The following is a 14454-nucleotide window of genomic DNA, read 5'->3' on the forward strand; positions in this document are numbered from 1 at the left end:
TGGATAATAATTTCTTATTCCAGATTACATGTCTGGCATCTATTATTCAGTTACTGTCCCATTTGGTCAATGACAAGAGGGATGACAGGCACCCACACAATAAGTAACAGGGACATTGTTCCGTTCTCGACCTTTAAGCATAGTTGGTGATATTTAACTGTTTGCTACCCTTGATTTTTTTTTTTGAGTTCTAGGTTTTGATAGGTCATTTATAGAATGTCCCCATTCTCCCAATAATCCAACCAACCGTGTGATACCACACCACCATAGCATCCAAAACTGCCAATTTCCCACCACTTTTCAAAAGATTTGACATGGAACCATCAAATGACTAATTTGCTTGATCAATTTCCGATTATAAAAATTTACCACAGTAACAATAATATCGATCGTGACTGTGAGGCTAGCAGGTTTGCGGTGAAGCGCTTCTGTGTTGCGTGGCCTTTGAACCCATTGTTGTGTCGCGACTGACGTCAGTTCTATGTGCGAGACAGGCAGAGCGGCGTGCGCCTGGCGAGACAAAGGCGGCGGACCAGGGAACAGCCGGGATAAATATCCAGATACAATTGTCGGGAGGTATCTGCATGGGAGTAAAATGATAGACTACAAATCGATGCAAAGATCGACGGGCCGCTAAATGACCTCGACATTCGCCTGGAATATAATTGTTTCAACAGCCTGTCCCTTCTCTTTCGTTTTAAACATTTTGTCCAACGCCCCCAATTTAGCGAGCTAGCTACTAGCTAGCATTAGAGCATTGGTAGCCACTCATCATTCCTTCAAGAATCAAACGAGAGGAACTCCATACAATTGGGAGGTAGCCAAAAGGTAAAGTAACTTTGATATTTTATTCAAATATAAAATACACGTATTTGGATTAGACGTATTATTTGAACTTAAGTATTTTTGCTCGGCTAGCCAGCTAGCTGTGGTACTCCCAAACAAAGGGGACAACGTGACAGACTCAACTGTGGAGCTAGTTTGCTAGCAGATTACCGGTTTTCCAAATGTGATGCTCCCATTTCGGGATGAGACGGTCAGAATAGACTAAAGAAAATGCTCTAGTGTTGGTGAATATTGTATGATGCATATTTCAACAAGAACCAAGCTTTATTTTCGCCACACAGAGAGACAGAATGCAACAACAAACAGACAAAGCAGGATAGGAGAAGGGTTGAAGGAGACGTCGCCCAAGTGGAACAACACACTAACCTATTTATGAAACTAGCGAACTATGACATCGGATATGTTTAATAACTTTTAGTGCCTTTAATTTGTGTGTTTTCTAAAACGTATCTTGGCGCAACACGTTTTGTGCTGAAACGCCCTTTGTTGTGTCAATTTCCTAGAAAAGAGCGCTTTGCACACAGACGCCCCAAGATCTGATGTTCATCCTCTTGGACTATGCCTAGCCCCTTATTCCACCCCGAGATTATGGACCACGACATGGTAGTGAGCAGCCAGCACAACGGGGTCAGCCTGCCGCGAGAGACTGACCAGGAGTCCCGGGACGAGGACCACCAGGATGCGCTCCGCTTCGCCCTGGACCAGCTGTCATTTATGGCCCTGGAGAAGGTGGACTGTGGGGGGCTCGTTGACACGCTCGACGGGAACCAGAGACCGTGCTCCGGGAATTCCAACGGCGGTTATGTCGACCTGCAGATGCTGGAGCACCAAGGGGGTTCCCGGGACTCCCCGACATCCTGCTCCCCGTCTCCAGAGTACTATGGATCGGGCGGGTACCACATGACTGGCCCGCACTCTCACCCCATGCTCGGTGAACAAAGCTCAGTTCTCTGCAATCGCAAGAGGAGTGTCAACATGACCGAATGCGTACCTGTGCCCAGCTCAGAACACGTTGCTGAAATAGTGGGAAGACAGGGTAAGAATTCTGTATGTTTTCCACTTTTGTTTATCAATGTGGTTAGGCCGTAGCTAGCTAATTCATAAGGTATTCTAGTTATAGATGTTCAGAGTCTAGCCATTACCAACTACCTCTCTCATAATCACATGAATGCATAGGACTGCCTTCCTTTGTTTGGATGGTGAGATATCTCATAATAACACCAGCCGGCGCTGATAAATTTGAGACTTGGCCTTGATGTGTACAGTGGATGTTGTTTATGCGCTTCATAATACATGTAGATCAAGAATGACTTACTAGCCTAATCTGCATGTCCTGACAAGTGTTGAGACAACTAAAGATGTTGTGTGTATGGGATACGAGTAGGGGGAGGGGTGGGTCAGACAAAGCAGCAGATTGTCGGGAGTCTGGACATGTCTAGCAGCCGGCAGGCACCAAACAAAAGAAACCTGTCGAATAATATTGATTTAGCTATATGCAGGCCTCAAGTCACACATTTAAACAAAATGCCTGGCGTTTACATTGAGGTCAACGTTAAAAGTAGATTTTTAGTCATTTGTATATAGTTTTGCTCAACCCCAATGCGAGTCTTTTGGGAGGTCCGATGCACAGAACACGGGATTGGGCGGTGTTTTCGCCCAGCATCCAGCCCCGTCGACCGCTCTCGACTGGTTTCGAAATCCACTCATATTTTTATCTCCGCACACTTAGCTCAATATTCACTACTAGTTTGCATACACACAGTGTCTATGCTTGGCGCAGTTGTGGCAACGTTATTGCATTGTTCTCTTTGTTTGAAAATGCCATGCTTTCTGCCTCCCAGAATGACATCACACACTCAGCACCCCATTGGTGGGTGAGAGTAAACCGTCCATATTTAAAGGAACAGTGCAGCGGTTCTTGAGTTAGCATCATTAATACTACTTGGCTAACAAGCTATAGGCTTTATATTCTGGAAATGTATTTTAATCTGTTTGTTAACCAGTGAATGCAGTGTGGCCAGAATTTTTTGCCCGTTTTGTATATTGTTTTGTCTCCCCAACAAATTCCTCGTCTTTCAATAAATTAAAGCAGCAAGCAGGGGTTGTAACAATAACAAAGCTGTTCTGTCCCTGTTTTGGTAACAACTTCAGGAGGGGTTGGAGAAATGTATCCACTCTCCAATTCATAGACAAGGGCTATAGATGCAAGGACAGGCCATCCATGATATCAACATTTTACTTTTAACTATGTTTGTTTTCATGTAATTTGTTTAAACATTGGAGTAAAATAAGCGTATATTTTGGGTTCTCTTGAGTGTAACTAAGCTCATGGGGCATTTATAAGTTCTATTAATCAGGATTCAATGGGTATATACATAAATTCAAATATGGAAGTTGCATGCCGCTTAAAGTTAGTCACTGTATATACTGTTTAAATTATATAATTCATTTTCACATAGTTTATGCACAACCAATACTTTCCACTTAAATTCCCATTATGAGAATAATGAATAACTTAGAGGCCGCTGCCCTATATAGACTGTTGACATATTTTTCATTACTCATCTGGTGTATATACTGTATTCTGTTCTACTGTAGTCTATGCCGCTCTTTTAGTCTATGCCGCTCCGACATTGCTCGTCCAGATATTTATATATTCTTAATTCCATTCCTTTAGTTTAAATTTGTCTGTTTGATATTACTGTTGGAGATAGAAACACACATATTTCATTACACCTGCAATAACATCTGGCAAACGTGTATGTGACCAATAAAAATTCCCCCAAACAAAACTGGCAACAAAAAAAAGTGTATATGCAATCTTCCACCCTTCTCTGTCCCAGGCTGTAAGATCAAGGCACTGCGTGCGAAGACCAACACCTACATAAAGACCCCGGTGAGAGGCGAGGAGCCTGTGTTCATAGTTACAGGGCGCAGGGAGGACGTGGAGATGGCCAAGCGGGAGATCGTCTCTGCGGCCGAGCACTTCTCCATGATCCGGGCATCCCGCTGCAAGGCTGGGGCCACGGGCACAGGAGCACCCGGGACAGGGGGAGTGCTCCCTGGACCCCCCCACCTGCCTGGACAGACCACTATACAGGTATGACAATCACAGTAGGAGATACAGCAGCTTAAAATGTTTTTTGTTTTATCATTTATTCAACCAGTTCCGTTGAGATGGTCATCTTTATTTTACGACAAGGGAGCCTTGGCCAGTAGTCAGCATCACAAGCACCTGTGGAGATATACAAATATCTGTTGGCTAAAATGTCCCTTCTTTGGATAGATAAAGTAGAGGTCATGATAATGTCTAACGTCTACTTTCATACACTTACTGCACGACCGTTCAATTCCATTTAAATGCCAATTGCTTTACTGCTCTACCAGTAAATGGCATGGTTCATCACCAGTTTTTATAGTTATGTAATTCCTCTGACAGTTTTTCATGGCCAGGTCAGGTGGTCTGGAAAACTCTCACTGTTAAGTATTTCCTTCCCTGGTGCAGGTGCGGGTACCGTATCGTGTGGTGGGGTTAGTGGTGGGGCCCAAGGGGGCGACCATCAAGCGCATCCAGCAGCAGACGCACACCTACATCGTGACGCCCAGCAGGGAGAAGGACCCCGTGTTTGAGGTGACTGGCATGCCTGAGAATGTGGACCGAGCCCGGGAGGAGATTGAGACGCACATCACCCTGCGGACCGGGGCCTTTGTGGACCTCCAGGGAGACAACGACTTCCACACTAACGGGACTGATGTCAGCCTAGAGGGCCTGGGCTCGCTGGCTGGGGGGCTGGGCGCTGCTCTCTGGGCTCGGGCCAACAACGCCCACCCTGCCCCTCCACCCCCGCCGCCTCCTCCACCACCCCCGCTCCCCATGGCCATGCACCAATCGTCTGGGAGGAAGCTGTCCTCCTCGGCCTCCTACCACCAACACAACGGAGGGATGGGCTCTGAGAGCTACAGCGCCCCCAGGAGGGCCAACGAGGGAGGTAGCCCCACCAGCCCTTTCAGCACTAGCTCCAGCAATGCCGGCGGAGGAGGGGGGTTCACCTTCGGGGGTGACTCCACCCCAGGCCTTCCCTCTGAGGAGCTGGGCTTTGAGTTCAGCGCCTCCAACATATGGGCCCCTTTCGTCAACGGAGGAGGAGGGAAGATCCCAGGTACCTCTCAGAAGCAGCCTCTCCGCAGAAACAGCAGCGGCCTGAGCGGCGGTGCCATCACCCCCCGCCTGTCCCCTACCCTGCCCCCTGACGCAGTGGTGGGACCCCTGGATCATCCACTGGCCCGTCGTGCCCAAAGCGACCCACTCAGCACCCTCTCCTGGCTGCAGTCGGGCGGTGCCGGTGCAGGGTCCTTCTCTGGAGCATCTAGCTCCAGCTCCGGAGGGTCATCCACCGGTTACTCCTCCTGCTCAGCCTCCTCCCTGCCCGGAGGCTCTCCCACCGATTCAGAGGGTGGGGGCAGCGGCATTGGCCTGGGCTCTGGCATGCTGGGCCGGCTGAAGGCCGCGGCAGGCGCTGGTTCTGGAGGTCTGGTTGGCATGGGGCCAGGGGGTGTGAGCAGGGACTGCTTTGTGTGCTTTGAGAGCGAGGTGACAGCGGCTCTGGTGCCATGCGGCCACAATCTGTTCTGCATGGACTGCGCCGGACAGATCTGCCAGTCCGCTGAGCCTGAGTGCCCTGTCTGCCATACCACTGCCACACAGTGCATCCGTATCTTTTCCTAATAGTCCCCCCCCCCCCCTCACCCACCCGAAGACAAGGGATGGTATGGGGACTGAGGAGGGGGCGAGAGGGGTAGGGGTGTCATCTTTTTTTTTTAAAAACGGAACTTTACGGTCTTACTATCCGAGAGAACTGCAGTGGACCATCAACTGTGGCGGGACGGACGGACAGCAATGACCTTCTCCGCACATATGATGGACCACAATGATTACAATATTAGAAATGACACTATACGGATGTTGATTTAATGATAACTACAATAATAATAATGAAAATATTTCCAGACTGACTGATTTTGATTGGTTCTGCGGACTGCAGAAACAGTATGGTGGGATCAAGAGGTTTCACGGTGGACTTGTGTGGAAGGAAACCAGTGTCTTATCTATCTTCTGGATTTTTGTTCTGACCTGGACCAGCCTTCAGGCCTGAATTAGCCTCTAGGTTGCCAGGCTGTCTGTATAGTTTCATCCTCTCGCATCTTTTTCTTCTTCAGATATCTCTGCCTGCTTCTCTCACAAGCCTTTTCCTTTGACACTTTTGTACTTAATAGCAGATATTTTTCGACGGAGCTGTCTAGGCCTGCACTTTTCTACTCAGTTTCCTTTTCGATGTTCTTTGACAGGATGCAAAACGCTGTTTTTTTTTGTCTTCTGAGTTCTCTCCTGTTCTTTATTTTCAGCTCTCTCTCGCCATCTCTCCTCTCTCTGATTCAGAGGGGTTGGGTTAAATGTGGAAGACACATTTCAATACAACTGACTAGGTCTCTCTTGCTAGCTAGTATAGTGACAAAGGAAATGCTTTATGAGCCTGGAACTGACTTTAAAACAGGCACAGAGACGCCTATCAGACAAAAACAAGCTAGACGGCCCTCCTAGATCTTATGAAGACTGAAACACTTAAGGTATTTATACTGTTCAAAAACTGATATCCAATGTTGTGGTTTTAATGACTAGTATAGGAATAATACAATGGTATTAAGTTATTTAAGGAATATCAGAACTAATGCCAGAGGTCAGTTACTCAGTTCCCCTTGGTCCTTCTTTCTCTCAACCCCTCTCGCTCTCTCCCTCTCCACCCAATCGCTCTCCTTCAATAGTTCCAGTTTTGTTTTTGGCCCCATTCTTCCACTCTCTCTTCCCCCTGTGGAGCTCAGTGTAGACACCAAGCCATCCATAACCCAGTCCACTCAGATCCTCTGTTACAGTTTGCTTTGGAGAGCTAATGTATTGTTTTTAACGGGTCTTTGGCTTTTGACTGTAAAGTATGTGGCTCACGTTGCCCCTGACTCCCTACTCTCTGAACTGCATTGACGTCGAGTAGGATAAGATGGGTCTTGATGTCACACACACACAGGAATGTCTCGTCCAATAGGGGTCTTGGTTAAGGGGAGGTGGCCCACCCCCAGTATTAGGGGCATCCGAATGAGCTGTCTGTGCCCTGAGCGACACATTGTAATGTTATTAGACCCCCCCCCCTCCTCGGGTTCCTCGATTTGAGGGATTTTTGGTCTTCCGCGCCCCTGCCTCAACTCCCCCAGCAAAGCTCTTTATCTCCTAGTCCAACCTGGATCACCCCTCCCAAGTGACATTGTCACCCTAGGAGATCTATTTTGTGTTTCTATTTTTGTGTTTGTATTTTCACATCAACTGCCTCTCTTACTGTGTTTTTAAGTATGACATGGTTGGTTTTGGTGTGACGGTACATGGTTGTTATATGCAGGCTTCTGAACGTACATGCGGATCTACTCCTAGAGTCAGACAAGCCATGGCAAACAAAATCAAAACAATGAATGGGAGAAGAAAAAGGGCTTCCTTGTGCGCACACACATATACACACTACATTTTCAGATGTTAACCATGTTATCAGTGACAACAGCGAGAATAATCAACTTATCCAATATGGCAGCTAGTAGCTAGTTCATCCAGGGCTTCCAGACACTCTGTGTTCAAACCCCAACAGCTGCAGAATGTGTTGCTTGTTCTTTTCTCACTGGTCAACCCTGTCAGCACCAGCCCTTCTCAGTCATGTCCATCGCCTGTGAACGAATTAACAGAAGGCTCTGTTCCAATACTTTTCAAATGCAGCATCCCTTTCTACCCTCACACCTTCAGGTACTATCCACTGATCTACCATGTGTGGACAGGTGAAAGCAGGTTCTCTACTGGATTTTTCTCAATAATGTCACTTCAGATGAGTGACTACCTTCAGGGAGGGAGAAGGAAAGGATGCAGGGCAGCAGATAGCCTAGCAGTGAGAGCGTTGGGCCAGTAACCGTAAGGTTGCTGGTTCGAATACCCGAGCCAACAAGGTGAAAAAAAATCTCTGTGCACGGCACTTAACCCTCATGTGCTCCATGGACAACATACTACTATGGCTGACTCTGTAAAACAACGCTTTTCATTGCACCTATCTGGTGTGTGACAATGAAACAGAATTTATACGTAAAAAAAAAAAAAGAGAATGAACAGGCAATTCACATTGCTACAGAGCTCAAGTATAGTCTCTGTGCTTGAGGGTCAAGCCGGGCAACTTTTTAACAAACAACTTCTATGTCTGTGAGATGCCTGACTAAATGAGCTCGTCAAGTGAAGGGGACAGCGGCTTGACGTCGTAGTCTGTAATCTAATAATCGACCCTCCACATTTAACTACACCGCAATGCTCCCTACTTGGATGGCCCTTCATGTCCACAGATGTGGAGCTAGTAGCTGGCTGACTGAGTCATATTTCACTGAAGACTATAATGGTGCTTTGGTGCAACTCACTACTGATATAGATACCGTTTTCTACCGCAGCACCTCTCCCCCTCTTTTTTTAGGAGTTAACTGTATAACTGGCAACCCTGACCCCGCTCTCTCTCTCCCCTCAACGTGGGAGGGATCTGTGTAAACTGGCAACCCGTCCTTGCTGGGTCTGACTTTAAATGTTTTTAGTAGTTTTTCTCTGCTCCTGCAGACTCAAGTTGGGTGCAAGGAAGGATGTGACCACGTCTTTTAAAGGAACAGATGAACTGACTGTTGTGTCACTTTTTTTTGTGTTAAAAGGGTCAATCTTAAAGGCCTTTTTCCAGAACTCCCCATGACTTCTCAGTCACTAAAATGTCCAGAGTTGAATTTGCCAGGTGGTTCTGGTCTGGTTGTTTCACCAGGTCATGTACAGCAGCATGAACAGTTAAAGGGTACAGAATATTCTCATATTGACTGCAGATTATTTTTTGCTGAATTTAACCCCTGATCCCCACCCCATTAAGGTTTGAAAACAGGGTTTATAGAGGGTCCTTAAGGAGTGACCTCTGACCTTTTTGTGACAAAGTTGGACCCAGGGGGAGCCACGCCCATCCGGGAAAGCCGCTCCCCCTGGAACTTCGCCTTCCTATTTTGCTTTAATCCTTTAACGCAGAACCAAAATGTTATGTTAGCAAACAAGGTTTCAGGCCTGACTTGTGTATATACCCTGAATACAATCAATGGGATGTCATTTTCAAAAAGTTACCAGACTTAAGTAAGGAAGTTGTAGTTTTTAAAAACATGTAACATTATTTGTAGGTTAACCATGTGCATGTCTTCAAGCCATCAGGCATTAGCAAATAATTTTTCAGAGGAAAATAACTTTTTACACTTTATTTTTACAATTTATTTGCTTACCTAAATATCCCAGACAATAATGTGACCCTTTTTATTACTTCAAAATATTTTATTTTCCATATTTTTTATTTTATTTCCTGTGTACAACATGTAGGCAATTTATAACAAAATTAGAAAAAATTATTGAAGAAATTTTAAAATTGAAATATATTTTATTTGAAAGTTTATGGACATTTTAACCGTGAGTCGGAACAATATATGCATATAATTTGAGCTGTTGACGGTTGAGAAATGTATCAAGAGTTTTATTTTTTATGCTTCTTTAATAAAATCTTGTTTTTGGTTTCATTTTTTTTACTGTAAAACAATGACCCTATTGTGATTCTGTTTTTTTCTCTCCACTTTTTATGGTTGGAATACTGCATGGCTGTGTGGTTACCTTGCATTCCAAACTTCCAACCAAATCAGTGAGCCACTAGTCTTATGGACAGCCTATGTAAACATATCTGAACAAATTACGCAAGATTTTAGTTTTGGGTTAACTGAGATTAGTGAGCTACACCGCTCCTTCATGGACTGGATAGGAATGCTAATTTGGTGTGGTTCGAAAATGATACATTTATCTGTTGACTGGCTTGGTTAACAAAACTGAAGCATTGATGTCCATACTGCTTTCAGAGCAAAGTAAAAAGTAACTTTTTTAAATATGTGTGAACTATCCCTTGCAGTAGGTCCCTTATTGTTCTCATTCCACCACATGGTGGCAGTAGATACTCATTGGCTAGATGCTATGAACGATGGGTGTGCATACAACGGTCTAACAAAGCTCTCCCATTCAGAGAGGAGGCAGTTCAGTTGGCAGCTTGTAGATAGGTTTAGGATGGACAGTGTCTTTTTTACATGTGGTCATTGAGTATAACAGAATAAAGAATAGGCAGTTTGTGACAAACGCCTTTTTAATAGGAAGCAGTTCACAACCAAGTTGCTTTCCAACCCACCTTAATCCTTGACGAAGAACAATCAATCATAATGATAAACAAATTAGAAACATCCTCAAAAAATAATTCTCATGCGAATTCTGTGTACAGGCTACATTCATATTAGTTAAATATTTTGTCTTCACAAGCCTTTTGAAAAATAAATGTTCACAATTCATTATTAATTAGGTATTCAGATAAGAAAAACAAGATGTGTGCTGGCATGATGAAGTTAATTTTCCTTTCTTGGACTGGTGTTTTGTTTTTATTCACGGGGGTCGTCGGTGCTTGGTCTCCATGGAGATGTGTTGGCATGCATGCGTGTTCATCTCACATGTGCCCTTTTGTGCTTGAGCATACGTCAGTGTGTGTAGTAGAAGACCATAGGTTATTGTAGTAAGTGATACATTCTCACTATCAGTGGCACACTCGGCTCTCATAATCTTGTGATGTCTTGCATTTGGTTCAACAGGTCAAAAGCAAAAGATGAAAACAGAACATTAATGGATTAGCTCTCCCTCCACAGTGCAACATAACACAGGCCATGTTGCCCTCTAGCAGTGGAAATATTAGAAGAAGCTCGAGTTGATTTTAATTTACAATAAGCAGAAACATCACAATATAAGCGCTGTGTGCTTAACACCCATCATTTTGCATTGTAAATGTAGAACTGTTCAAAAATGGACAGACAGGTCTGTGTAACATGGGGTGTTTTCTGTATAGTAAGATCAGCTGTGACATGGTAAGTGAGTGGTTGATATATATAGAGGGGTTGTGTCGTATTATTGAACTACTACATTGTCATCTACAATGGCTTGGGGGTTGACACTCCTGCTAGCCAACATTGGTCTTTGAAAAACATTAGCTGGTCCGTTTGAGTTGGCCCATTCACCGCAATCCCTGCAAAGTCATCCAGTGGAAAAGTCTGACCAGGAGCTGACTGAACAGCAGATAGGTCTTAATGTAAGCTGGACTGCTCTCCCGCATTCCTAAAGTATTCCCAGTCATACAAGAAACACACACTTCCTATGAGGGGATTGAGATGAGTCCATTACAACAGGGAATTCCCCATTCAGTGATCCAATGAAAAGTTGGGATTTGGCATTGCAGTTGGAACTCCTGGGCGTGCCACACGTTTCCAGTGATTATGTTGGGATTATATTGCTTGCAACCACATTAAAACAGATTAACTCTTAGCCCAGAAGTCAGGTAGGATAGGACAGACGCACAAACACACTCCAAAATGCGCTGACAACTTTTGACAGGAAAATGCAGGGACAAATTGACCAAAAAGACAACTACTGTAGATATTGTCTTAAAACACAGATTATCATGAAGGCAGTCAGAGAGACCATGCAGTTGCTATGGGTGGCCTATGGGTTGGTAATTGTCTAGCCCATAGCATAGAAAACATTTCTTACATTTTCACAAATGCAGACATATGGACTGACTAGGCAGTGTCCTTTCTGTGTCTGATGGTCATGTAGCCCTTTGCAGTATTTGTGCACTTTCAGGGGAACATAGAAGAGTGTTTTTTGTGAGAAGTTGACGCAACCATCTTGGCTATTATTACTCCTTTATAGTGTTGTGAAACGAGCGCCATTGCTAGAGTAGGTGAGTATGTAAAAAGAGCAGACCATCTTCAAAACATACATGCTTGGGTCTATTGCACCATGTCAGTGTCTGTACATTATGGCCATACGGTGTGTTCCAAACAAGCCGACTAACATCCCAACAACTGATCCAAACCTCTGGTAGGCCACCCTCTACGGATGTGAAAGTCTGGCATGTCTTACAAGAATTTCACTACACCTGCAAAAACATCTGCTAAACATGTGTATGCGACCAATAAAACTTGATTTGATTACAATCATAAAAAATACACGGTCATATCAGACATCGGAACATTCTTATCTCACTTTGTGTTTCACATTGTATAGTAGTTTGGATAGTGGTTATATGCACTGTGCACACAGGTATAAGGTGTCAAGTGTCAGTATTGGGGGGAGAGGGGGTCTGTACAGCTGTTGCTGTGGTAATATCAAATTAATCACAGTGTTCTGAGAATTGTGTTCAACATGCAGGAAGTACATCACACCAAGAAGGGGGAAGTTGCATCCAGTTTGATATACACTGAACAAAAATATAAATGCAACATGAAGTGTTGGTCCCATGAGCTGAAATAAAATATCACAGAAATTTTTACATATGCACAAAAATATAATTTCTCTCACATTCCTCTTACTGAGCATTTCTCCTCTACAAAGATAATCCATACACCTGACAGGTGTGGCATATCAAGAAGCCAATTAAATGGCATGATCATTACACAGGTGCACCTTGTGTTGGGGACATTTAAAGGTGACTAAAATGTGCAGTTTTGTCACAAAACGCCACAGATATTTCAAGTTGCGGGAGCGTGCAATTGGCACTGCAGGAATGTGTCGGTTGCCAGAGAATTTAATGTTAAATTCTCTACCACAAGCCACCTCCAACCTCATTTTAGAGAATTTTGCAGAACGTCCAACTGGCCTCACAACCGCAGACCACGTGTATGGTGTCGTGTGGGCAAGCGGTTTGCTGATGTCAATGTTGAGAATAGAGTGCCCCATGGGGTTATGGTTTGGGTAGGCATAAACTACGGACAACAAAAACAATTGCATTTTATCGATGGCAATATAAATGCACAGAGATACCGCGACGAGACGCTGAAAATGACCCTGTTTTTCCATGGCCTGCATACTCAGACATGTCACACATTGCATGTTTGGGATACTCTGGATCGACGTGTACGACAGCGTGTTCCAGTTACCCCAATATCCAGCAACTTTGCACAGCTATTGAAGAGGAGTGGGACAACATTCCACAGGCCACTATCAACAGACTGTGAAGGATGTGTCACACTGCATGAGGCAAATGGTGGTCACACCAGATATTTACTAGTTTTCTGATCCACGCCCCTACGTTTTCTAATCCACATTTTTTAAATCCTCAGCAATCTACATACAATACCCCATAATGATAAAGTTTTAATTTTTTTTGCAAATTCAAATAAAAAACAGAAATACCTTATTTACATAAGTATTCAGACCTTTTGCTATGAGACTTGAAATTCAGCTCAGGTGCATCCCGTTTCCATTGATCATCCTTCAGATGTTTCTACAACTTGAACGGAATCCACCTATGGTCAATTAAATTGACTGGACATGATATGGAAAGGCACACACCTGTCTATATAAGGTCCCACAGTTGACAATGCATGTCAGAAAAAACCAAGCCATGTGGTCGAAGGAATTGTCCATAGAACAAAGAGACAGGATTGTGTTGAGGCATAGATCTTGGGGAAGGGAACCAAAAACATTTCTGCAGCATTGAAGGACATTTTTAAATGGAAGATGTTTGGAACCACCAAGACTCTTCCTAGAGCTGAGCTCTTCCTAGAGCTCCTCTGTGGAGATGGGAGAACATTTCAGAAGGACAACCATATCTGCAGCACTCCACCAAATCAGGCCTTTATGGTAGAGTGGACAGACAGAGGCCACTCCTCAGTAAACGGTACATGAACAAGATTCTCTGTTCTAATGAAACCAAGATTGAACTCTTTGGCCTGAATGCCAAGCGTCACGTCTGGAGGAAACCTGCCACCATCCCTACGGTGAAGCATGGTGGTAGCAGCATCATGCTGTCGGGATGTTTTTCAGCGGTAGGGACTGGGAAACATGTCAGGATCGAGGCAAAGATGAGCGGAGCAAAGTACAGAGAGATCCTTGATGAAAACCTGCTCCAGAGCGCTCAGGACCTCAGACTAGGTCAAAGGTTCACCTTCCAACAGGACAATGACCCTATGGTCAAAACACAACAAGACAGTCTTCAAGAGGGCACGACAAAGCCCATTCCTCCTCAGGGGACTGAAAAGATTTGGCATGGGTCCTCAGATCCTCAAAAAGTTCCACAGCTAAACCATCGAGAGCGTCCTGCCTGACTGGTTGCATCACTGCCTGGTATGGCAACTGCTCAGTCTCCGACCGCTATAGAGATTAGTGCGTACGGCCCAGTACATCACTGTGACCAAGCTTCCTGCCATCCAGGACCTCTATACCAGGCGGTGTCAGAGGAAGGCGCTAATAATTGTCAAAGACCAGCCAACCTAGTCAGACTGTTCTCTCTGCTACCGCATGGCAAGTGGTACCGGAGCGCCAAGTCTAGGTCCAAAAGGCTTCTTAAAGCTTCTACCCCCAAGCCATAAGACTCCTGAACAACTAATCAAATGGCTACCCAGACTATTTGCATTGTCCCTCCCCCTCACCCCCTCCCTTATGCTGCT

At 44.8% G+C, this 14454-nt stretch overlaps 1 protein-coding gene across 1 annotated transcript; it reads left to right on the forward strand.

Annotated features, from left to right (window-relative positions):
• Positions 1 to 473: 473 nt before the first annotated feature.
• LOC115102720 (RNA-binding protein MEX3B-like) lies at positions 474 to 9524 on the forward strand. Its single transcript, XM_029622958.2, has 4 exons — positions 474 to 828; positions 1350 to 1882; positions 3690 to 3946; positions 4352 to 9524. The coding sequence occupies exons 2-4, from the start codon at positions 1405 to 1407 to the stop codon at positions 5570 to 5572; spliced, it is 1956 nt and encodes a 651-aa protein (XP_029478818.1). The 5' UTR covers positions 474 to 828; positions 1350 to 1404; the 3' UTR covers positions 5573 to 9524.
• The last annotated feature ends 4930 nt before the right edge of the window (positions 9525 to 14454 follow it).

The sequence above is a fragment of the Oncorhynchus nerka genome, linkage group LG20, assembly GCF_034236695.1.
Source record: "Oncorhynchus nerka isolate Pitt River linkage group LG20, Oner_Uvic_2.0, whole genome shotgun sequence".
NCBI lineage: Eukaryota > Metazoa > Chordata > Actinopteri > Salmoniformes > Salmonidae > Oncorhynchus > Oncorhynchus nerka.

Bases quoted from the DNA above. Each gene is read 5' to 3' on its own strand.
- LOC115102720 (XM_029622958.2), top strand. From the start codon at position 1,405: ATGCCTAGCCCCTTATTCCACCCCGAGATTATGGACCACGACATGGTA. The intron at 1,883-3,689 runs GTAAGAATTCTG...TCTCTGTCCCAG, and splicing joins TGAAATAGTGGGAAGACAGG to GCTGTAAGATCAAGGCACTG. The intron at 3,947-4,351 runs GTATGACAATCA...TCCCTGGTGCAG, and splicing joins CTGGACAGACCACTATACAG to GTGCGGGTACCGTATCGTGT.